Below are 25,065 nucleotides of genomic sequence, written 5' to 3'. Positions count from 1 at the left end.
CTCTAGCCAATTTTACATCTATCGTTCATATTTCAGTTCTTGAGGAGGACCCAGTGTGACCAATGAACAATTCAACAATTGTTGGCAATGATGTCTCAGAAATTGGGCATTGACGCCTAGCCTAGTGCCAACCATGCAACAGGCATGCTTTCCAAGTTTGGTTCCACAAAATGGGTAGTAGTCTAGTAGATAGTGGTGCCACGGACCACGTTTCTAATCTGCGGTTGGCCCAAGCAACGTTAAAACCACTATTGCCGTCAGTGAGTTTGCCAACTGGCGCTAGGGTTCCCAATTGATTCAATTGGAAATATTCATTTTGGCTCAAAATTTTCTCTTTGTGATGATGTTCTTGGGATTGCATCATTTATGATCAATTTGATTTCTGTGAGTTATCTCACTCGATCATTACGATGTTCTGTAATGTTTTATCCTGAATTTTATAGTTTGCAGGACCAGGAGACAATGACAATAATTGGTTGGGGATGACACTGTAATGGGCTCTATTACTTGGTGGACGAAAAAGAAGGCAATGTGTCATCACCACCTACTATGTCTTCGAAAACATTCTCTATTTGGCATCATCAGCTCGGTCACCCATCTTTAGCAAGACTTCAATTACTAGCTAAGAATTTTCCAGAAATTTCCATTCCTGCCAATAAAACTTGTGAACAAAGGTTCTAAAAGACGTTAGGCGCTAGTCGAGTGGCGGGCTGAGATCTAGTGCCTAGGCGGACTTGGCATTTTAAGTAACTTTATTATATATTGTATACAAAATGTTTATTTATACTTAAAAAACACACATAACTATGTTGGGATAAATAAATTGTAAAATAAAATGACATAAATTATAAAGTATTAAAACATATTGAAAACATGGGGAACAAGCATATAATGAGTGTTCATCTAGGTATTCAACAAGTCTCGTACATTTTATTGAAAAATTAGAATGCAAAAAGAAAGTTATCGATTTTTTATCTAAGTGAGAGTCGCAACCTAGGTGGATTTAGGTAGGCTAGGCAGACGCCTAATCGGGTCTAAGCACATTTTCTTAATTTTCAAACGCCTAGCTGTTAATTGGGGCGATGACCAGCAGTCTAGCGCCTAAGCAGGGCTTAGGCAGTGATGCGAAAATTATCTTAACACACAAATTTAACCCTCTTTTGACAATTGTAGTACAAGTATAAGTAGAGATCGTTTTGAACCGGGGATTAGGAGGGCTTGCTAATAACCTCTAAACTGACTCAAAAACATAAAACAAACTTAAAAACACTTAACAAGACTCACAAGACTCAAAGCAAACTTAAAATACTCAAAATAGCTTAAAACAACCAAATAAACTTAAACTAGACACTATGAATGACTTTGGACAAAAATTGACTTTTACTTAAATCAAAACACTTAAAAACACAAACTAAAACAGATTTGAAACACTTTGAAACAATAAACTAAAAGGGGGGTTTTGATTTGGATGAAGTTGAAACAAACAAACAAGTATGAAAAACTAGATAGATTGTAAAACGAATGTGAGAAATAAGATGATAGATGGGATGGCTAGAGGCTTTTTCTCCACACATGATATGTATGCAAACAACTCGATTTCCAGTTACTACTTCATTGAACTATGAATGACAATGCTCCAAATTAACCGTGACATCACTAATTAACTCTCAGATTTTCCTTGTTTTATTGGATTGGATGACATCATTCGACAACCCAAAACATTCTTCAAAAGTTCCCTACATGACATCATAATAGAGATACAATCAAAGATCATTACGTTTAATGAAAATCATAAGCATTGACAAAGCACTTGCAACTATGACATCATGTCACTCATGCTAGGAATTGAACTTAACGCGATCATTTATAAGCGACCTTCACTACATGTGAATATAAGTTTGTAACGATTATGTGAAACTTCCTTATATTCTAGCAATGGATTTATGCATGCCAATTAAGTGTCGACCCTTAATTAACAAATACAAATAAGTTATCAATCAAATAGTTAAGCCAATTGCATTCACGATTCAAGAGTTCATAACTGGAATTTATCAAATTATATTGCACACATAATCATGGCTTTGAAATCACCCCTAGCCAAGAGGGGTTTAGCCACTCATATTTACAACAAAACGAAAGGAAATGAATTTAAACATTAGAAACAAAAGAAAGAAAACACCTAAACGCTCCAACGATCCAAGTTGGACAGCAAGCACGTCCAAGCACTTTCCTTCCCTTCCTTTGCTACGGCACAAGGTGTTGGTGAGTGTTTGAAGGTTTGTTTGTATGGAGGAATGGATGTGTTTGGATGAAGGTTGTGTTGAAATGGGAGTGAATGATCTAACAAAGTATGAACTCAATTTATGTTACACACACTTCCTTTTATAAAGGAAGTGCATGGCAATGGAGGGGAACATGGAGTGGTATAGCAATTGAGTGCAATGATGCATGAAATCTGAAATGATGGAGGGAACAAGGAATGGTGTAGCAATTGAGTGCAATGATTCAATGTAATGATGCATGAAATCTGAAATGATGGAGGGAACAAGGAATGATGTAGCAATTGAGTGCAATGAGTGGTGTTTGAAATGATTCAAAGGTGAAAGTGAAGTGATGATGCAAAGCATGGGGGTAAAATTGAGTGGTGTTGCAGCTAGGGAACATGAATGATTGTGCACATGGTAGAGAAAGGAAAGGGAGGTAGAATGATGCAACAAATGAGTCAATTGAGGGAACATGGATGATGATGCACGGCATAGGAATCCAAAGGGAGTGCAATGGTGGTGCACGGCAATGATGGAAAGGTGAATGGTGGAGTGACACCCCTTTGTGGCTGAGCTCTTTGTCCTTTTTACATTAATTCTTCTTTCTCTTTAACACATTCGTACCCTCTTTAGTCTTCAATTTCGTCCATCTACCTTGCTCCATGCATGTGCTATTCATTCCGAGCCCAAATTTGCTCCAAAATGCACCAAAATGCATCTTATTGCTTCATAAGGCCTATGGACCTACAAACACACGAAAATAGCTTAAAATACATAATTAACTAAGAAATAACAACATAAATGCATGAGAACAAGCTAATTCAGTCGCATAAATATGCTCCTATCAGGCAGCGCTAGGCGGGGATTTTTAGAATAGTGGGCAAAACAAATTGAGATGCCTTTTGGATTAAGTCATATTACTACTAAGCATGCTTTGATCTTATACATTGTGATATTTAGGGATGCCATAGAATTTCTTCACATTCTGGAGCTTGTTATTTTCTTACAATTATTCATGATTTTATGTGTTGTACTTGGGTTTTTATATTGTGTCATAAGTCTGATCACATCAATTGCTTAAATCTTTCTTTACCTATGTTAACACACAATTCCATCAGAAAATTAAAATAATCTGGTCTGATAATGGGAGTGAATTTGGTTCCACGCATGATTTTTTTATTTTTTTTTTGTCAACATGGCATTATGTTTCAAAGGTCTTATGTTTCCATGCCTTAACAAACTGGGGTAATGGAGCACAAACATAGACATATACTTCAAACTGCTTGAGCATTACAATTTTAGTCTAGTTTGCCTTTAAGTTTTGTGAAGAATATATCCTCACTGCGGTGTACCTCATCAATCGCATACCTACACCACTCTTGAAGGGTCTCACACCCTATCAAAAACTTTTTGGTCATTCTCCTACATACACTCACCTCCGTAGTTTTGGGTGTTAAGTTTATGCTACCAATTTAAACCCTAAGCATAAATTTGATGTTCGAGCTCGTAAATGTGTTTTTATTGGGTATCCTTTTGAAAAAGAAAAAAAACATATAAGTTGTATGAGCTTAATTCCAAAATAAATAAATAAATTACAAGTCAGGATGTTTTTCATGAAACGATTTTTCCATATAAAACAACCATTTCATTACCTACGGACAGCTTAAACACTATCCTTCCCAAACTTATTGTCGACATACGTTCAACCCCAACACACCAAATTATATCCTCACCTTCACCAGACACCAAATTATATCCTCACCTCCACCAGATACCAATATTACACCATCTAACTCATCACCAAATTTTCCCCACTCTCTGTTAGACGAAGTCAAGCTCACAGCGTTATTCCTGCGACTTAAGGAGTCTTCATCAATTCAAACTCTTATCCTTTAGCTGTTCCTAGTTTATAGGATTTTTTTTTTCAAATGTTTGTTGTAAGTCAAGCTGCACATACAGTCTTCTGATAACTGATTGTAGATTTGAAAGCTCCATGTATCTCGGGTTTTCAAACCCTTTATGTAATCCTCAAGTTAATATAAATACATGCATCCCATCATTAACTGGGTATGCAATTGAAGTGAAAGTTTGAGTTCTTAAGTTTTACATGGTATTGAGCCCTACTGTCTAACGACTCGATCCAGTGTTTTTTTTTCCCACACTTCAATGGCTGAAAGCAATGGCAACTCCTCCAATTCTACCACATTTCCTACCACCAATCATTTCCATCTTTTCTCCACTGTTGTCAACATTAAGCTTGATAGAACCAACTACCCACTGTGGTTGGCTCAAATTCTCCCAATCCTCAAAAGTAGAGATCTGTTAAGGTATGTGAATGGTACCTCAGTGTGTCCTCCCAAACACATGCCCGATGTAACCACTGTCAATCTAGAATATGCTGCATGGGTCCAACAAGATCAAATGATCCTTAGTTGGATAAATGGCTCCTTGACTGCTTCTGTCCTGTCTACCGTGGCAAGTAAGAGGACTGCACATGCCACTTGGGAAGCTTTGGAGCAGAGGTATGCCTCCACATCACAAAATCGATTTTTTTTCTTACGAAATGAGTTACTGCATACCAAGAAAGGTGATCTCTCTGTTGCGAATTACTTGGAACGCATGAATGCGATAGCTGATAACCTTGCCTTAGCTGGGTAACCTATGAATAATGATGAACTCGTACAGATTGTGTTGAACAATCTAGAACCTGCATTTGAAATAACAGTGAGTGTTGCTCAAGCTAGGGATTCTCCCATTATTTATCCCACTATTTTGGCACTTCTATTGATAACTGAATGAAGAATGGCGGACCAACATTCTTCCTTGGCCGAGACTGTATCTATGACTGCTTTTGTTGCTGCTCGAGGCCGTGGCGGTGGAAGGTCGTGTGGAACTGGGAGAGGTGCCTCGCCATCCAACTGTGGCGTCTTGTTCAATCAACGAGGCTACAACCCTCGTAACAACAACAATCAGCACAACCAGGCAGCTAATGGTGATCATCCTTCTTGTCCTGGTGAGCGAATTGTTTGCCAAATTTGTGGCAAACCAGGTCATATAGCCTTTGATTGTTATCAACGGATGAACGCTGCTTTTGAAGGCCGCATTCCTGCCAAACATCTCTCTGCAATGGCATCATCTCCTATCACCCTCAACAAACAACAAAATGGCAACTGGTTATTGGACACAGGAGCCAATGCGCACATCACTCCGGATCTGCAAAACTTGGTAAACCCGAAGGAGTATAATGGTAATGATGGTGTTGGTGGTGTAGGTAATGATTCTGGTATTTTGATTTCACACTATGGTTCCAATAAACTTTGCACAAATGCTTGCTCATTCAATTTACAAGACATTCTACACTGCCCTAAAGCCTTCACTAGTATCATTTCTGCCTATAAGTTTACATTAGACAATGACTGCTACTTATTAATTTTCCCACACTTCTTTCTTGTTAAGGACCTCAAGACCTGGAGGACGCTTTTCCGAGGGAGATGTAAGAACGGCTTATACCCGTTTTCAGGTGGCGGTGGACAACTTCCAAATCCAGGCACAACCTTTCTAGGGGTTCGAGTTTCTATTGAAAAATGGCATGCTCGTCTTGGTCATCCTACCAATTCTACAATAAAGTTTATAGTTGCAAATAAATTGGTTCCAATTCATGGTACCTTCAATGTAACCTTTTGTCAGTCATGTCTTTTAGGAAAAAGTACCAAGTTACCTTTCAAAGTGTCTGAGTCAGTTTCCTATTGTCCTTTGCAACTTTTACATTCTGATGTTTGGAGTTCTCCAATTATTTCTAATGAAGCTATTATGTGCTGTTTGTTGATGATTACTCAAGATATTCCTGGATTTTTCCTATGAAAAATAAATCTCAAGTCTTTGAAATATTTATGCAGTTTAAAGCCAAAGTTGAAAATATGTTTAATTTAAAAATTAAAGACCTTCAATGTGATGAAGGTGGTGAATACAAAAGTCTTGCCTTTCAAAAGTTTTTAGCACTTCATGGCATTTCTCAAAGATTTTCGTGCCCTTAACATCCAGAACAAAATGGAATTACAGAGCGTAAACACAGACACATAGTTGAAACCAGTATTGTGATGCTTTCTCAGTCATACATGCCTAATAAGTTTTGGTTTGACGCTTGTTCTACTGCAACATATCTGATCAATAGGTTGCCAACCCGTGTGTTGTCAAACAAATCCCATTTTCATAAGCTTTTTCATAAACCACCAAATTATGATTCCCTTAAAATTTTTGGTTGTCAATGTTTTCCATGGTTGATGTCGTATACACAACATAAACTTCAACAAAAATCCAAATCATGTGTGTTCTTAGGTTATTCACTAAATCATCAAGGCTATAAATGTATGGATTTGTCCACGAGACGAGTTTATTTGTCTCGCCATGTTCTATTCAATGAGGACTTTTATCCTTTTCAAGGACTCATATCTTCCTCTGACAGCGTTCAAACACAAGGTAAATATCTTTCACCAAATCTCTTATTTAATTTTCCTCCACTTATTGTTCCTTCTTTGACTGAGACACCTACCTCACCACCACAAATCTTCTCCTCTACTAACATGTGCCCAACAGTAACCCAATCTGAACCTATTTCTACCAACATGTGCCCAACAGTGACCCACCCTACACCTACTTCTATCACACCATGCCAAACAATAACCCACCCTGCACCTACTTCTCCCAACCCACGTGAAACAGTGACCCGACTTGACCCTAATGATGCACCTATACTGATGGACACCACATATATGACTTCACAGCCTCGTCTTGAGGTCATTCTCCCGTGTTGAATAAGCAAGCTACTGTAAGTTCAGGACAAATGCCAGTGCCTCACGAGGCTCCTATTGAACCACCACACTCTATCACCACACGCTCTAAGTTAGGAATCCACAAACCAAACCCTAAGTATGCTATGCATGCTGCTACTAATGATGTTCCTGTTAAGCCTACTTGTTTTACTCAGGCGGTTAAATATTCAGAGTGGAGAAATGCCATGGTCCAAGAGTTCAATGCCTTACAGCGCTGTGGAACGTGGAGTTTAGTTCCATATCGTCCAAACATGAATCTTTTGTCCAACAAGTGGGTGTTCAAATAAAGAGGAATGCAGATGGTACTATCAAAAGACATAAAGCACGTTTGGTTGCAAATGGTTTTCATCAACAGGCTGGAATCGATTACACTGAGACTTTCAGTCCTGTTGTTAAACACAGTACCATTCGACTTGTTCTCAGTCTTGCAATCTCCAAAAATTGGCATGTTCGACAATTAGATGTGCAAAATGCGTTTCTGCATGGCTATTTAAGTGAAGAAGTATATATGAGACAACTTGTGGGGTTTGTTAACAAGCAGTTTCTCAACCATGTTTGCAAATTATAGCGTTCCATTTAGGGTTTAAAACAAGCTCCTAGGGCATGGTTTCAACGATTTTCAGAATTTTTGCTTCAACTTGGTTTTCACGAATCTACCTGTGATTACAGTTTATTTGTGTTTAATCAGAAAGGTGTGTATCTCATCCTGTTAATTTATGCAGATGACATTCTACTTACTGGGAATAGTCCACGACAGATGGCACACTTGATCACCAAGCTACGAACCTTATTTTCCATGAAGGACTTGAGACCACTTCACTATTTTTTGGGTATTGAAGTTAAATATTTTGGGAATTGCATGCATCTTAGTCAATCCAAATATGCTTTGGACCTACTCACCCGTACAAAGTTCAGTGATACTAAGCCTATATCAACCCCAGTTTCCTGTGGCCAAAAGCTGAGTGCATATGATGGTGAAGCGTACAAGAATCCAGCCCATTACAGTAGTGTTGTTGGAGCATTGCAGTATATTACTATTACTCGTCCTGATTTATCCTATGCGGTTAATCAAGTATATCAGTTTATGCATGCACCAAAACTTCCTCACTGGTAGGCAGTAAAAGGTATTCTACGTTACTTGAAAGCCACGCATAATCATGGTCTTTTCTACAAACCTGGCAATGCTAGTTTAACTACGTTTTCTGATGCTGATTATGCTGGTAATCCAGATACCAGACATTCCATAGGTGGCTATTGTATTTATTTGGGTTCCAATCTTGTATCGTGGAGTTCTAAGAAGCAGAAAACAGTTTCTCGGTCAAGTGTTAAGGCCGAGTACAGGCAGTTAGCCTACACATCCGCTGAGCTTTCATGGTTAAGGTCTTTGTTCAAGGACCTGTATTTGCATCTTCAGCGCCCACAGATATGGTGTGACAATGTATCTTCAATTGCTATAGCCTCGAATCCTGTGTTTCATTACAGGACAAAGCATTTGGAAGTTGATTATCACTATGTTCGGGAGAAGGTCGTTCGAGGTGAATTGCTAGTTAATTACATTTGCTCCCAAGATCAGCTTATTGATCTCTTTACCAAGGGATTGTCTTCGTCTAGATGTAAATTATTAGTGTCCAAGCTTCCAGTTGCTCCCCAACCTGTTAGCTTGCGGAAGGGTGGGGGTGTTAGACGAAGTCAAGCTCACAATTCCCGCGACTTGTGGAGTCTTCATCAGTTTAAACTCTTATCCTTTAGCTGTTCCTAGTTTATAGGATTTTGTTTTCAAATGTTTGTTGTAAGTCAAGCTGTGCAAGCAGTCTTCTAATAACTGATTGTAGATTTGAAAGCTCCATGTATCTCGGGTTTTCAAACCCTTTCTATAATCCTCAAGTTAATATAAATACATGCATCCCATCATTAAATGGGTATGCAATTGAAGTGAAAGTTTGAGTTCTTAAGTTTTACACTCTCCAGCTCATCATTCTTCTATTCCACCCAGAATCACCAAACCCCATACTCACCACTGAACCACTCCTAACTAACCCTCATGACCAGCCGTATGCTCCCACTAAACCAGTTGTCACTTCCGAAGAACTTCCAGAAGTTTCAGAAGTTGATGTTCCTCCTTTAGTGCGTCATTCCACACGGACACACACCAAACCCACCAAGCTTAATGATTACATTTGTTCTCAAATTACGTTGTCTCCAACCACTTCCTTGTTTGCCGGTCCTGGAATAAGGTATCATTTTTCCTGTTATTTGTCTTATAAAGACCTATCTCCCAAGTATCAAATTTTTCTTGCCAATATTACTTCCAAGTCGGAACCTAAAAGTTATGCAGAGGCTTGTTAACATCCGCATTGGCGTCATGCCATGGCTGAAGAGATTCAAGCCCTTGAAGCTAATCACACTTGGAGTCTTCTAGCCTTGCCTAGTGGAAAAGAACCCATTTGTTGTCATTGGGTTTACAAAATAAAGACTAAGGATGATGGCAATATTGAGTGCTATAAGGCTCACAATTGGCAGGCATTGATTATCATGACACATTTTTTCCCACTGCCAAACTCGTCACTTTCCGCTGCATTTTAGCTCTTGCTACCACTTCTTCCTGGCCTATCCATCACTTAAGTGTCCATAATGCTTCCTTCATGGTGATCTCATGGAGGAAATCTACATGGACCCTCCACCCAGTCTTCGGCGACAGGGGGAGAATCTAGTGTGTCGCCTACAAAAATCACTTAATGGGTTGAAACAAGCTTCTCGACAATGGTTTTTTGAGTTTTCTAAAGCTCTTTGTGCTGCAGGATATGTTCAGTCGAAAGCCGATTATTCCTTATTTACCAAGCAACAAGGAAAGTCCTTTACAGTCCTTCTCATTTATGTTGACGACATTTTGATTACAGGAAATGATTCGCATGCCACTGATAGTCTTAAAAGTTTTTTGAATACCAAATTTCGTATCAAGGATCTTGCTAATTTAAAATATTTTTTAGGCATAGAAGTGGCGCGCTCCAAGAAAGGTATTTTTATTTCACAACGAAAATATTTATTAGATATCCTTGAAGATGTTGGATTTTTAGGATCTTGGCCGGCAAAATCTCCACTGGAGTAAAATCTCAAATTACTTCCTAATTAGGGAGAGGTTCTTAAAAATCCTGCAAAATATCGAAGATTGATTGGTCATCTCATTTATCTTACTATTACACAACCAAATATTACATACTCAGTACACTTATTAAGTAGGTTTATGCAAACTCCTTGAATGCCACATTATGATGCTGCTTTGCTTATTTTGAAATACCTTAAGAGCACCCCCGGCCAAGCCATAATATTTCCTCAAAATGATTTAAAGTTGAAGGCATATTGTGATTCAGATTGGGCAGGTTATCTTACTACCTGACGATTCACCACAGGTTATTGTGTGTTTATCGGAAACTGTCTCATCTTATGGAAGATTAAAAGCCAGAAAACGGTATCTTTGTCATCAGCCGAAGCAGAGTACATGTCTATGGCAGCTGTGTGCTGTGAACTAGCATGCCTGCAAAACTTGTTTCATGATTTGAGGATTAAAAATCAAGGGCCTGCCACCCTATTTTGTGATAACCAAGCAACCCTCCATATTGTTGCCAATCTCATGTTTCATGAACAAACTAGACACATTGAGATTGTTTGTCATTTTGTTCGAGATAAGATTATGGAAGGAAAGATGTCACCGGAATTGTTCCATCCACATCACAGTTGGCAGACATATTTACCAAGGCCTTAGGCAAGGAACACTTTTGTTCTTTGTTAGGCAAGTTGGGTGTTCATGATATTCACTCTCCAACTTGAGGAGTAGTGTTGAGAAAGTCAACAATCATTCAAGATATTTGCCTAGATTAACATACAATCAACGTTGATTGGAGCAAATATGTTGGAATGATTACCTTCTTACTTAGTGTTGATTGTATCAATTAGCTAGATATGTACTTTCCTACTTTGTATCAATTCTATGAATCATAGGAATCAATTATTGGGTTCTTTCTTAGAAATACTTGTATATTGTAACTTTGGAAATTATCAATCAAAGAAATATTCAGCCATATTAAATTCAATTTGGAGGATGCAAACATATTGTCTGCTGCATAGATTCCGAGTGTTTCCTGCCGAAGTTAATATTGGGCACTCTTTCCCACCCTCCAAGAGTTCGATCACCTACTCTTATTGTTCATTGTTCCAGGTGTACTTCTTTTTTTCCTTCTGTGTATGGTTGAGGTGTGATTTGTGCATATTGTATAGAGCTTTGCCAACGTGAAAAATAAAATGAGAATTCTTTGTTTTAATGTGGTATCCAAAGGTCTGGTGGTATAGAGCTTTGTCACTCAGTACTATAGTCTGATAGTATTCCTCTTCACTTGGAAATGAGAGGTCTTAGGTTCAAATCTCATGGATAGCAAATTCGATACCAAATTAGACTGTTCAATGCGTGGCTAACCAAACCCCCTCCCCTTAGTGTAAAAATATTAATGTACAAAAAAAAAAAAAAGTCGGTGTCCAAATGCAACATGAGCTTCGTTTGAACCCAATCCAGTTTAGGAATTAGATTTTACAGCGTAGAGAGTATTACAATAAACTTTAGTTTTAGTTACTCCAATTGAATCCTGGATTAACACGTGGGAATAGTTTTTTTTATGCCTAACATTTCTATTACTTAACATGAGCCCGCCCTAGGCCATTGAATATTGAACCATGTTCCTGGGTTGTGTCTAAGAGGGCATGGTATTCTCCAATGTCATGCCATTCTATGACCAAATCAAATAGTCTTTTAACTGTGAAAAGTGAATTTGACTTTGCCGTATGTATCATTTGGTTTTTTGCTTTCTGCTTAATGATGAGTTGTTCAGCTTAAAGTAGATTTTTGGTGACACCAGCCTTTTAATTTGGTCCAACTAATTTCAAGGTTTTTTATGCTTTAGTGCTATGTGCCGGGTTAAATTTGTGATGCACGTTGATCAAGATGTTCAAAGTGACGTGCCAACGAGTCTGGATCTGGAGGTAGAGGGGTGAACTCGTTGGATTTGGGGACATCTTCCGGAAGGTCACCTATTCATGGTTGAGTGAAGGAGAGTAGGATACTACCGCTATGTTGAACGCATTATTTTGTTTCAGGGCTTGGTTTTTCTTTTAAGAAAACTAATTAAAATTGCTTGAAAACTTTAAGTTTTAACTATAAAGACAAAATAAAGGGTAAAGTGAATAGTACCAGGATTGACTTTTTAGTGTAAAAATGTGGTTTTTCGTTAAAATGAACATTACCGGAAGTTTTTTGTTAAAATTCCCTTTTCTATTTGCTGAATGAAATTCTCGAATTTGTTTGACATGTTGTCTTCTTATTACTAAGTATGTAGATAGATTCTACTACGTGTGTAAGGTGATGTTCGTAGTGTCTTAATACATTGCTTATTATTGCCATGTTAGATAGCTCATTAACTCATATTTGGGGTTTTCCCTTAGGGTCTTTTGTGCTGCGGTGGATTTGCCAAATGTTGTTTTACATAGTTTGTGGTTTAGCTAGAAAATAGCTGACAAGTATGACATGTTGGAAGATAAGATAGATTTCAATTTACAACGGGATTGATTTTCTATGAAGCACTTGTGTTGACAAGTTCTTCGACATGAACTTGTGTAACATCTATCAAAATATTAGGGGGAGAGGTTGGATTATAACAATAAACTTACTATAAAAGCACTTACACTATGTTTGGATGAAGAAATTTAAGATTACTAAGGAATTTTAAAATGACGGAAATTGAAATGAAGGAATTTTATTTTCTAGAATTTGTGAATTTTGTTGTTTGGTTAATTTAAAAGAACAATGGAATTGAAAACGGAATTTGTTAATTTTAAACTCTCAATCATATAATTAAAGTCCATCAAAATCCATGACCTTTTAAAGTCCTTCAAAATAAATAAAATTTTAATTACACCCAGATTTTTGTTGGAAAACAAATACCACGAGATATTTTTTTTGGCTTTATAAAAGTCCTAAAAAGTCTTTATTCAATACCGAGTGACTTTCGTTGAGTCTAATTTAAAAGTATATATTAAATACATTTAAATTTAAGAGTCAAACAAAGTCCATGAAACTCCACAAACTCCTTAGCTCATTTAGAAAATTCTTTTTGTCATTCCTGAAGTAGTCAATATGTTCCTTTCATGCGACAACATGATTTTTTTTATACCTTAGAAGCTGGCAAATGCCATTGCTCTCATGAGCTCATTGCTCGCAATTCAACAAACTTGGCTCAGGTTAATAGTTCTCAAAAGCTTTCCAGCTAAAAAGTCGACCAGAGAAGTAATAATAGCCAAGTTTGCACCATGTGTATACTTCATGCCCTATGACTACAGTCTGACGGGTTGTATGTTATAATTCGTAGTGGAATTGGGACCTTAATTTATCCACAAATTCCAACAACTGTAAGCAGCATATAACTGAGCATTGCAATGAATAATGAGTCCATATAAGCAAGGTTTATTTGTGCCTAAAATACCACCTGATCACCTGAGAGAATCGTTTCTTGTAAAGAAAGAAAAAAAAAAAAGAATAGCATCTTGTGCTGCCAAAACCCTATTACTTTATATCCCTAAACTTTTGTCATAATTTGAATATCCATCCTCAATGCATGTAGCTTCCTTTGCATCCACATTCATCCTATACCAACAAAGTAAAACCAAATCCACTTGCTTCCTTTTGCTTAAACATCTTTAAAAAGCAGTCGCATTCACTTCCTTCCAAACTGCATGTGTCATCATTCTGCATATAATATGGTTTATGATACTGAAAATGTAGCACATCACTTGTTTAAGATCATTGTTATATATGCAAGACGTTTTTTCTAGTTCACATGATAAAGACTACCTACTCCTCAATCAAGATCTTGTGTTCGAATCTCATGTGCTTCAATAACCTAATTGTATTTTAAATAAGCTTGGTTAATGGAATAATGACACAATTAAGAACTTGAAGATGAAATATGGGAAATTTTCAATGTGAGAGCATAGAGATCCTATGGATTCAGATTCTTATAAAACCAATCTTATCCCTTATGCAAAATGATCAACCTTTTTCTAGTTGTGCATACTTTATTAGAATTATCGCTACTTTTTGGTGCTGGGGTTTCAGATGAGGATCCCACTCTCCACTTAATTTACCTGCTTGCTGCTTTTTCAGTCCACCACTTAACCTATTCGTAATTTTTCCTCTCTTATTTCTCAAAATCTCATCCTGCTCCTCCTCCTACTACTACTGCTACCTCTCTCTCTCTCTCTCTCTCTCTCTCTCATCCATACGTAAATAAATAAGGCCACACTAGTAGTCTCTTCTTCCATATCTTGTTATTTTCTCTCATCAGAATATCCAATTTCCAATTTCATCAAAACTTATTCGTTAAATGGGATGATAGAACAAGTAACTAGTTAGCCAGCTTTCTACAAACATGAGAAGAAATATTATCCATGGCCTGCAAGCAGATTTTCGCAAAATTTGGACAAAAAAAGACTCTGCAGGTAAGCCAATTTGTTTAGTTTAATTGCAAATCATTTTATAGACTTCAAATTTAGTGTGAATTTGATATGTAGGGTATGTATGGGGTAGATCAATCCACTTCAGCACTACCCTATGCATACTCTTAAATATATTTTTCATAAAACATAAAATTGGACAATGAAGATTATGTAATGTTTTCTTTACCTTTTTTTTTATATCATTCAAGTTTTATGTTATTCATTTTTCTGGCCACCTAACAAATTATCTGAAACCTTCAACATGTAATCCATGAATGGATGAGTCCTTACCCATTGGCTGATTAAGGGTTCAGGTGACCCTAGATTGAAGTATTTTGAGATTATATATGATTTGGTTTCAGACAGATCCAACCTGAACACTAACTATCAAACAATGGAATATTGCTACGTATATCTTGCACTACACTATATAGTAATACTACTGTATTCTTGATGTCGATGTACCCAGCCCCAAACCCTCTGTGACTAGCTATGATTCCTAGGGTTTGATACGCCCGTACTACATCCATAAACTAATATACAGATTTACGCTTTTCTACCAATAACTTGGGCCAAGTTTCATACTAACTAACTTTGTGAATTTGTTTAAGGTGTTGTTATTGTCACTTCAAAAAGCTTATTTGAGCCATCTAACCATGGGTCTATACTCTACATATTCTTACCATGGAAGACGTTGCATATATTGTTTATGATATTTATATTGCTCTATTTCAAATAGAGTATGCCTTCCTCTAGCTTGGTTAGCAAAGCCCTCAACGAGGTTAGTTTTTTCAACTTTCCTGTAAACTATAGCAAGACCTACCTATCTAATGAGACGTTTTTGTATTCTTGAGTACCTTGATCTCCAAACGTAAAATCTCTGGCAGTTTATTGGCTCCAAGTATTGATATGGGGACTGAGTTGGGATTGCCGTTTCATTGTGGGCTTCTGTAAGACTGTCTTTAGGCCATGAGTAGTATTGCAAGATCGGATTGGAATGGATAAAACACTATTTTGAAGGAAGAGATGAAAAAAGTGTGACCAACGTGGATGTAAGTGATAGATTACTTAAGAAAAAAAACTTATCCATTCCAATCCAATTATCTCCCAAATGATAGGATTAGAATGGAGAAGTTTCATTTATGTCTAATTCCTTTTATTCCTCTTCAAAATGAAAAATTATTCTCTTCTACCCTTAATATGTTAAACAGTTATTTATTCCAATCCAATCTCTTTACGTGCAAAATGATTCCTAAATCCATAGTCCGATTATTGCTTCTAGCAAGCTTACATCACATATTGTGTACTGTTCTAATAGATAGTTTATATTTGTTGAAGGGTGATATTATTTACACTCCATAAAAATTATTATGCACTCCACACTTTTTATATTTAGAAAGAAAATTACACTTATAAAGGGTGCACAATGAATTTTTTGGAGTGCCAATTACACCACCCTTTTGTTTGACCATTATACGGAATCACTGCGACTCTTTTCTTTTTTGAAAAGGATTTATTAATCGAATCGATACAAAGTTGAATCTCAATCAATCGTAAGCATTCCACCCACTTCGTTAATACTAAAACATTGGTGTTAGTTGCAATAGGAAATAGTAAGATCCATGCTTTGAACTCACAAAAACTCTTATATACTGATAAATAAAAGTGGAATACCAAACTTGCAAACACAGATCCAAAAGCATACAAATCTATATGTAGAAAGAAAACCAACAGTTCGATTCTCATTCTACACACATTTTTCCTGTAATTTGAACACCCATTTACCAATTTGCACCTTTTTATGTTGTTACATATCTTTTTTACTTGTTACTTGCATTGGACTCAAACACTTCAGCTTTTACCACTTTCACATTTGCTTCCCGGCCATCCACTTTTCAACTGAAGAACCTGGTAAGCCTCTCTCTCCATTTCAATACTTTGTTTGTGCTTACTCTCTCAAACAATAATCACATTCCATTTACACTAAACTTCTTCCACCAATTTCAGAGAACAGGATGAGACGGCATCAGCCACCGTGAGAAAGATTCTGTCTTCGCCGATCAAGGTTGAAACGTGGGATGCGTGAATCTTATCAATCACCACCGGTCCGGGGTTTGCGAGAACAAGCTGCACAACAAGATTGGAGGTAAGACAACTTGAACAAGTTCATATCACATAGAATGTCAAATGTCATTTTTGTTCACTTTAGTAGAAAATGACAGGATGATTTCGCGTGCATATAATTTACCTGAATGTCTCTCTTTTGGAGACCCCTATGCAACTCTTCCAAAGCATGAATTCCACTGGTGTCAATGTCAGTCACGGCTGCAACGAACACAAGACACCATGAGAAATGAGTTTAGATAAACCGGGAGTAATGAATCAGCATATCGGCATTTGGTTTTAAAGATTAGAAAACTGCTTACGTGACATTTCAACGATCAAAAACTGAATGCTTGGTAGGTAGGCTTCTTTCAACTGTTCTTCTTCATCTACCAACCATCTTAATATCCTGCAAGGAAGTTGAAATTGAGGACCGCGAAAACTACAGATAGTATGACTAAGAAAATTGTGAAACATGAAAATCAGCCTATTTCTAGGTTCTTTCCATGATAGGGCATATTAACTACTAGAACTAACATGTGACTTATATAGCCTATGCTGCTCATTTCAAGTACGAAAGCTTTAATAAGTCGAAAGAAACAGCTTAGTTTGGCAGTTAAGCCAAAGTTTAACAGCCAAACAAAATATAACTAATGAAAAGGTCTCAAAGGCAACCACAAGTTCTCTTTTTATAGGTTTTTTAGTCCTAGGTTACCCTTTTTCATTGCAGCTTTAAGAATTACCACGAAGATTTAAGTGAACCGAGCATATACAAGAGACCATATATATGTACCTCTCCTTAATGTAATTGGAGTTGGAGAAGTAAACTGCAGAGTCAATTCTCACAATCATAACCCCTGGAACCTTAGTTGCTTCTGGATACTGTTGGATGTTTCTGTATACATTTGTCCTCGGAATCTTCCCGAGTATTGCAGTCCGTGGTCTGGTAACTTGTAAGAGGATTTTAGCAAAGGATATTGAGACCTGGACAGAAACAAATGTTAATTTAGATTGCTGATCTCTATAAGATAGTTTTCGAATACAAGGCAGTTAACAATAAAGATATGTACCGCGATTAAGAGGCCGATCTCAACAGATGCAAAGATAACACCAAAGAAGGCTCCCATGCAAGCGACAAAGTCGAATTTGTCAATCTTCCATATAAGGATTGCTGCTTGGAAGTCGACTAGGTTGATCACAGCGGATATAATGATGGCAGCAAGAATGGCATTCGGGGTGTACTTAAAAAGAGGTGTAATGAATTGCAAGGTTAGGAAAACAACAACGGACATGACAATATTTGAGACTGCAGTTTCGCATCCGGCATAGTAATTCACTGCTGAGCGTGAGAAGGAACCTGCAAGTATAAGAGCATTCAATCAGTTCCATGTCCTTAGTCACGCATCCCTCTAGATACAAGGTTCAAGGGTTTTAAGTATGCTTATTGCTTAACCTTAGAGTATCAACTAGCTACGTTTGCTAGATTTGTATTATTTTGAGAATTTGTTATGCATTAACTATAATCCATCTTCAACGGTTTTACTAGTCAAATTTTTGCATTGAAAACATGGTCTAGGCCTGCTAGGAGCCCAAACCAAGAGACTACAGCTCCTGAACCCTTACCATGCACAAATATGCATTCGTAACTATTAGAGTGTAATTCATAATTTAAATGGTACTTTCTTTCTCACCTGTCGCGACATAGCAGGAAGTCATTGAGCCGACAATATTCATGGTTCCTAGAGCCACCATTTCTTTGTTTCCGTCTAACTGGTAGTCCTTCATGGAAGCAAAAGTTCTTCCAATTGCTATAGCTTCCTGATAATTCACACCAATAAGAAAAAGATACAAGAAATGATATCAAATTTTCTTCTTGGTTAGAGGAAATGAGCTCTGAGATGCTCACCGTCAATGCTACCATTCCAGCTACAACCCCAATCTTGAAACCCTTCGCAAGATAGTCACCAGTAAAAAATATTTCATTCACAGATGGAGGATTGATTCCTTTTTCGATATGTCTCACCTACATACATGGAGAAACCCTAAGTACTGCATCTTGCAACTGAAATTAACATTCTTCTGAAGTACTATTTATAACACACTGGACTTACAATTGCAACCCCATCCTTTTCTGCATGAGTTATGTACACAAAAAAAGTGGACAGGATAACAGATATTAGCGGGGCGATTGCTGGAACCCAGAAGAGATTCTTCTTCTTCTTTCCCTGCTCCCCAGAACATGTGAAATCAGACAAGAACTAACAAGCTTGAATCGTATTAGGTGAGCAGCAGTAAAGTTTGGGGATTCTTACAATATATTTGGCAAGCAAGAGGAATGATAAAAATGATACTCCGATAACTATTGTCTGCCAGTTCCACTGCAAAATTGTGTAATATGGGGATCAGTAACTTGATGTTTCAGTTAGTGAAAGAAAAAAGATGTTTCGGATTTTAACCCTAGATAGAGCTTACCCCATGATGAGCTGAGTGAAATACAGATTGCATTACAGAAACAATATCAGTTTTCTTTGTGAACTTTTGTATTCCGAGAAAACCCTTAAGCTGTTGGAGAGCAATTGTGATGGCAGCTCCACCCATAAACCCAACAATGGCAGCATGAGATAAGAAATCAATCAAGAACCCCATCCTGATAACAAAAACAAAACCAGGATAGTATTATGACCGAGAATCAAAAGCTAAGAGGCCTTCATTAAGGTAAAAAAAAATGTAAGATGTAAATAAAGCTAAAGCAATTACCTCAAAATCCCAAGGGTGGCTTGGGTGATGCCTGCAAAGAAGGTAGCCGTAAAGGCCAGGCGCCGGTAATCATCTGGGTTCTTAACAGGGTCAATCTCATTCTGAAGAAGTGTACCCAGCAGGAGAGACACCACAGCCACAGGTCCGATGGCAATATCTCTTGAGCTGCCCATGATCGCATAGATCAACGGTGGAACAAAGCTCGAATCTGTAAATGTTTTGAAAAACAAAAGAGAAGCCTCAGAACAACATCCAAGGAAATCAGGTAACAATAAAGGTGTGTTCTTTAGTAGCATAGATATACTTACACAAACCATACTGGGGAGCCAAGTTTGCAAGTTTTGCATATCCAATGTCCTGATTTTGCAGTTGAGAAAATCATTAGAACTACGGAACCGGAAAAATGACATAAGCTGATTTTCAATAGATTAAGCTGCCAATTTACCTGAGGAATGCAGAGACTAGCAATAGTCAGTCCAGCAATTAGATCACCCCGAAACTTCAATAGGTTATAGCCTCTCCCCCATTCGAATATGGGGAAAATAGCCTGCACGCCAAGGATGAACTTTCGCGACTTAGGTTGGTGCTTGAAGGGCCGTAGAGGATCATCTGAAAAGAAGGTTTCTTTCACAGTGTTCGAGAATTCCTTGAAAAGGTTCTGCTTTGGAGGAACTCCCACTTTGTGAATGTATGGCGCACCCTGCGAATGATTGCGAGAAGATGACACGCTTCTGGTGTCCAATTCTTTGGCTTCGATGTCCTCGTTGCTTGAATGAATTGAAGCCATGGATAATCAGTTCACTGTAATGCAAGAAACAGAAAAAGAAATGATGAACAGGCAGATCAGAATAGCAATTCTCATATTCCGAAAAAAGTAATAGCGAAAAAGTGTGAAGGAGTACAATAGACCACTAGAAGCTTATAGTTGCATGCAGAATGTGTTTTTTCAACTAGTCCAAGGGAATATACGTTTGATGGACTTATTCAGTTCATGCACATATCTTAAAGAACCGAAGACTAAAACAACTACACTCAAGATATATAACTTGTTAGGCAAAAGTGATAGCTACAGAAGAGACTGAATCTAACCAAATGAAAGGAGGATGCGGGAGAAGGCACTTCGCAGAAGTTGTTTTTGGAGTAGGCAGGGCTTACGTGAATGCTGAGGGAAGGCCGAGAAGCTCTTCCATATATAAGCACTTAAAAAGTACTTGTGGCCAGACTTTTCAAACTGTACAAAAAGTGGATATCTTACTTGTCAAATACATGATTAGTAATATGTCAACAAAGTTTAACAAAACAAAAGATAATCTGATCCTGCCCACGAATTGATTATTAAATAAGCTAAGCGATCATCATCCGTTCCATAATTGCATAGCTTAGATGTATAAAATGTATTAAAAAATGGTGTTTGACTTAGGAGGACAGATGGGCAGCAACTAGAAAACCAGAAGCATAAACCAACTTTAAATATTAATTAGGCCTTATTTTTCAACCCTAAGTCCCTCACAAACAGCAACTAAAAGTCTGAAAGTAGAAGTTCCATGATTTTAGCTGGTGTCTTAGATAAAAAAAAAAAAAAAAAACAAAACTTTTGGAATCAAATTCTTGATTATGGTCCCATTGGAAGCAAACCCTTGTTGTCTAAGTTGCTTTTCAACTACTATTTGAGAATTTTGTTAGGACCACAATGGGATTTGATTTGAGCCATTGATTCCATTGACTGACTTAAAACAAGTGAACAAGAATGTAAGAAGGGATGGAGGGAGGGGGCAAAAAAAAGAGGGTCTACTTCATTGAAACAAGAGGTGAAGTTGTCGATCGATGTAAGCGATACGTCTTGTGTTACAGATGGCTAAATACCTAATCTTCTTTTTCACAGTAAGTTGAAATTACAATGTTGATTGATGCTGATATGAAACAAACAACAGAAGCAGAAGCATCCAGTGCTTTTAAACTTTTTAAAAACTAGTGTCGCAAGAGAAATATGATACTGTTCCAAACAAAAAAAGCGGGATTAAAAGTTGAAACCCTACTTCCCTACTTAATTTATTTCTAATTCCTGCACAAAAGTTCAAAAATCAATTATGCCACTTTAGAATTCCTTAAAATTCCACTAGACCAGTTCGATTGAACTGCAATAATCTTTAAACTATTTGGTTTTAATAATAACATCACCCCAATTAAACAATCTCATTACTAGAATCTTACAGGAAATACATACAAATGAAACTGGTTATAAACTTTTAATAAAAAATAGAATCCAAGTAACACTAGCACGTTAGCAAAAGGCACTAAACCACGATTTAGTCTTTAATGTCAAATTAGATTTGTAACCGATTTTATTTATGCATGTTTTACAATCTTATACATGGTTACACCACCATTGCTCTAAGAAAAGGCATGCTTAACCAATTGAGGAATAATAAAAATCAGAACCAGTGGTTGATAAATATGAACCGAAGACTACCTTATCTCCTAGAAACGCTTCTCATGCAAGCCACTGATAGTGGAAGGGACAATTTACACCTAACCTAAAAGTTCTTCCTTTCTGAAAATATAAAAATCCACTTGAGCTCCGAAAGGGCAAAAAGAACAAAACAAATTCACAAAATAATGCAGAAAATTGGGGAGAAGGAATAAAAACTAGATAAAATATGCACGAGAAAGCAAAACGCAAGCAAAGAGTTTGCACCTTCTCTTTCCCACACTCAATGGTCGTCATGTTTCTGAGAAAATAAAATATTCAATTTATAAAAGAAGGAGCAATCTTTGAAGGGGCACAGAGAGGAAGATTAAGGTAGATGAAAAAGCCCAAATTTTTGTCTAGGTTCAATGAACCCAAAAAAAAAAAAACCAAACTGATTCTCAAACTCCCTTATATACCACCTGTTTAGTGTTCAGGCATTTGTTTTACAAGAAGAAAAAGCCCCCCAAAAAAGAAAATAAAAACCCAATAAAAAAGGAGACCTGTTTGGCTACTGAGAAAATTACATAACCATCTCCCTGTGTAACTAAAGTAACATTAAACAGGTAGGCAGCACGACAGCAAGAATCCTTTTATGTTTTCAAAGAAATCTCGAAACCCAGTTCACGTTCGCTTACTCTTTTATAGCATTATTATTAAAGATTTTAGAAAATTTAGAAATTCAACTTGTTGGAATTTTCTCCTTTTATCTTGTGATGGAATGGTTTTGTTGAATTTTGGGGAAACATAACTTGTCAAGGACTCACTGTTATAGTAGGTCACGTTTAGGAACCCAAATAGGACTCATTTGTGATTGCCTTAATCGGTGATTTAGAGAGTTAATTGAAGGTTTTATGCTTTAGTTTTATTATTAAGGACTGTTACATATGCCAGCTGGCATTTTAATGTGTGGAATCTGTATAAAAGGAGCGCAGCTCCCAGAAATGAAAGGAGATCATTTTTCACACATCAGTGAAAATTAGTCTCTGAGTTATCACCTCAGTGAAATTAGGTATTTGAATTATTTTTTCAGTAAAATAAGTCTTTAAATTCATTAAAAATTGTCAATGTCATCCCTACTATTATATTCAAAGTTATTTTATCCAATTTTTCGTCAACTTAAGTCACTTGATACACTTTAAAATGTCATACTGATTTTTTCTCGCCTATAAACCCTAACATTTCATATAGGGTGTGAATGTAACGTCTAATTTAGCCTCCAAAGTTAATTCCATACACTATTTCTTTTGTCAAATTACCAATCTACCCTCCAATGTGTATCATATGCAAGTAATGTGACTTAAATTGACAGAAAATTGAATATAGTAGCTTCGAATCTAATATTAGGGATGTAATTGGTAGATTTTTATAATTCAATGACTGATTTTTCTGAAGAAAAAAAAATTGTTTAGGAACCTAATTTTCACTCAAGTGATAATTCAAGGATTAAATTGGCAATTCACCTTAAAAATTATATTGGAGAGCTTGCTCCTTCTTCCTTCCTTCCCTCTTTTTCTAAGTGCAATCACGACGCTAGGCGGCTGGCCACCGCCCTAATTAATGCCTAGGCGTTTGAAAATTAAGAAATGGCGCCTAGATTTGTTGAGGCACTTACCTAGACCGCCTAGCACGCCCAGATCTGCCTAGGCACCTGCCTAAGTTGCGACTCACTCAAAGATAAAATGGATAACTTTCATTTTGCATTTTATTTTTTCAATAAATTGTAAGAGACTTGTTGAATACTTAAATGAACACACATTATATGTTTGTTCTCCATATTTTCATTATGTTCCAATACTCACATTACATATGTCATTCTATTTTGTAATTTATGATAAAATTACATATATTTAAAGTATAAACAGACATTTATTTACACGAAATGTAATAAATTTACTTAAACGACTTAGTCCGTCTAGGCCCTACCTAGGCGCTAGGCCCCAGCTCGCCGCCCGACTAGCATCTAGTGTCTTTTAGAACCTTGAGTACAATAGTTAAGGTTGAGTTAGGGTTGAGAATTGGGTTCTATCAACGTACAAGTAAATATGATTGCAGATGAATTTATTGTTGAATTATAAACGGTTAATTTGATTTACATGTTAATTTACCTTAAGCTCATATGCAAGGTAGTAGAAAAGAGTTGTTATTTTTCAGTTTGTTACAAGGAATTGCCACTTCTCTAAAGCTCCTAGGGATTAGATGCATGGCTAGGATTACAAGTTGTAATTCAACCTCTCTCCTCAAGTAACCGTTAGTGAGCTAAGCTTCTTATTTGCTGGCTCTACATGTTTTATCTTCGTGAAATACGCTTCTGCACCATAATACTACAAATTTTGTAAGTGATCTTTTATTATAGTGATGAAAATGTATTGTGCCTTTATATGATGGCGTGAATTCGAACTCCGTCGATATCTAATTTAACATCTAACTTACTATACGCTATTGCTCGACTAAAAAAAAAACATACTACAAATTATATATACTCTAACATTTATTACCTTAAAACATTATTAAAATTAATATTAAAGTATTTGATTTATCATTTTATCCGGGCTCAATCATCCAAGAAAAACGTAAATAAAGCTTAACTTGCGAGTGACACTAGCATTCATGTCACGTCTCTTTGGCATGCTTGTATACCATCTAAATCGACAATACATTGTATAAAATAAGAAAATACGAAAATACATGTTGTATACACTTCATATACATTTTAAATTGTTTCATGAAGTTGATTTAGTTTGTTCACACCGTTTACATATAATTTATCATACTCCGTATTGTCTAACGATAAGCTAGGTCACATCGCAGTTCTAAAAAATAATCTGTATAAAACTAAATAAATACATGTTAGACAGTCAACGGGTATAGGTATTTACGGAAATGTCCGCTTCCAACGTTAGTTATTCAAAGTGCAAAATTGTGAAAAAACAACATGTTTGGCTAAGAGATTTTTTGGTGTATCGAAAATATAGTTTGGTTCATAATATAAATAATTAGATATTTAAAAAAAAAAATTTATTGTACCACTTAATATATTAAACCGTATTTTCATTAAAAAATTTCCCCATTTGAGGTCTTTGGGCATTGGCTTTTTCGCCTTTTCGTT

The 25,065-nt window shown here is 36.7% G+C and overlaps 1 protein-coding gene and 1 long non-coding RNA gene across 3 annotated transcripts; one reads left to right on the top strand and one right to left on the bottom strand.

Moving 5' to 3' along the window:
- The first annotated feature begins 14,362 nt into the window (after nt 1-14,362).
- On the top strand, nt 14,363-16,905 carry LOC126601333 (uncharacterized). Its single transcript, XR_007615718.1, has 3 exons — nt 14,363-14,632; nt 15,241-16,540; nt 16,637-16,905. It is a non-coding gene; the product is annotated as an uncharacterized LOC126601333 (long non-coding RNA).
- LOC126601331 (sulfate transporter 1.2-like) lies at nt 16,256-20,704 on the bottom strand. Of its 2 annotated transcripts, none has more exons than XM_050268016.1 (14): nt 20,579-20,704; nt 19,935-20,290; nt 19,798-19,846; nt 19,490-19,697; nt 19,205-19,379; nt 19,045-19,110; nt 18,844-18,957; nt 18,639-18,755; nt 18,424-18,550; nt 17,803-18,089; nt 17,526-17,716; nt 17,056-17,141; nt 16,878-16,954; nt 16,256-16,756 (listed from the first exon to the last, which is right to left on the bottom strand). In XM_050268016.1, exons 2-14 carry the CDS (start codon nt 20,274-20,276, stop codon nt 16,613-16,615), a joined length of 1,983 nt encoding a protein of 660 aa, XP_050123973.1. In that variant the 5' UTR covers nt 20,277-20,290; nt 20,579-20,704; the 3' UTR covers nt 16,256-16,612. The 2 variants fall into 2 exon arrangements, with proteins under 2 accessions (XP_050123973.1, XP_050123974.1); XM_050268017.1 differs by lacking the exon at nt 20,579-20,704 and adding an exon at nt 20,392-20,490.
- Between the last annotated feature and the right edge of the window lie 4,361 nt (nt 20,705-25,065).

Source organism: Malus sylvestris, chromosome 15 (assembly GCF_916048215.2).
Source record: "Malus sylvestris chromosome 15, drMalSylv7.2, whole genome shotgun sequence".
Taxonomy (NCBI): domain Eukaryota; kingdom Viridiplantae; phylum Streptophyta; class Magnoliopsida; order Rosales; family Rosaceae; genus Malus; species Malus sylvestris.
This window is presented reverse-complemented; position numbering and strand designations above follow the sequence as displayed.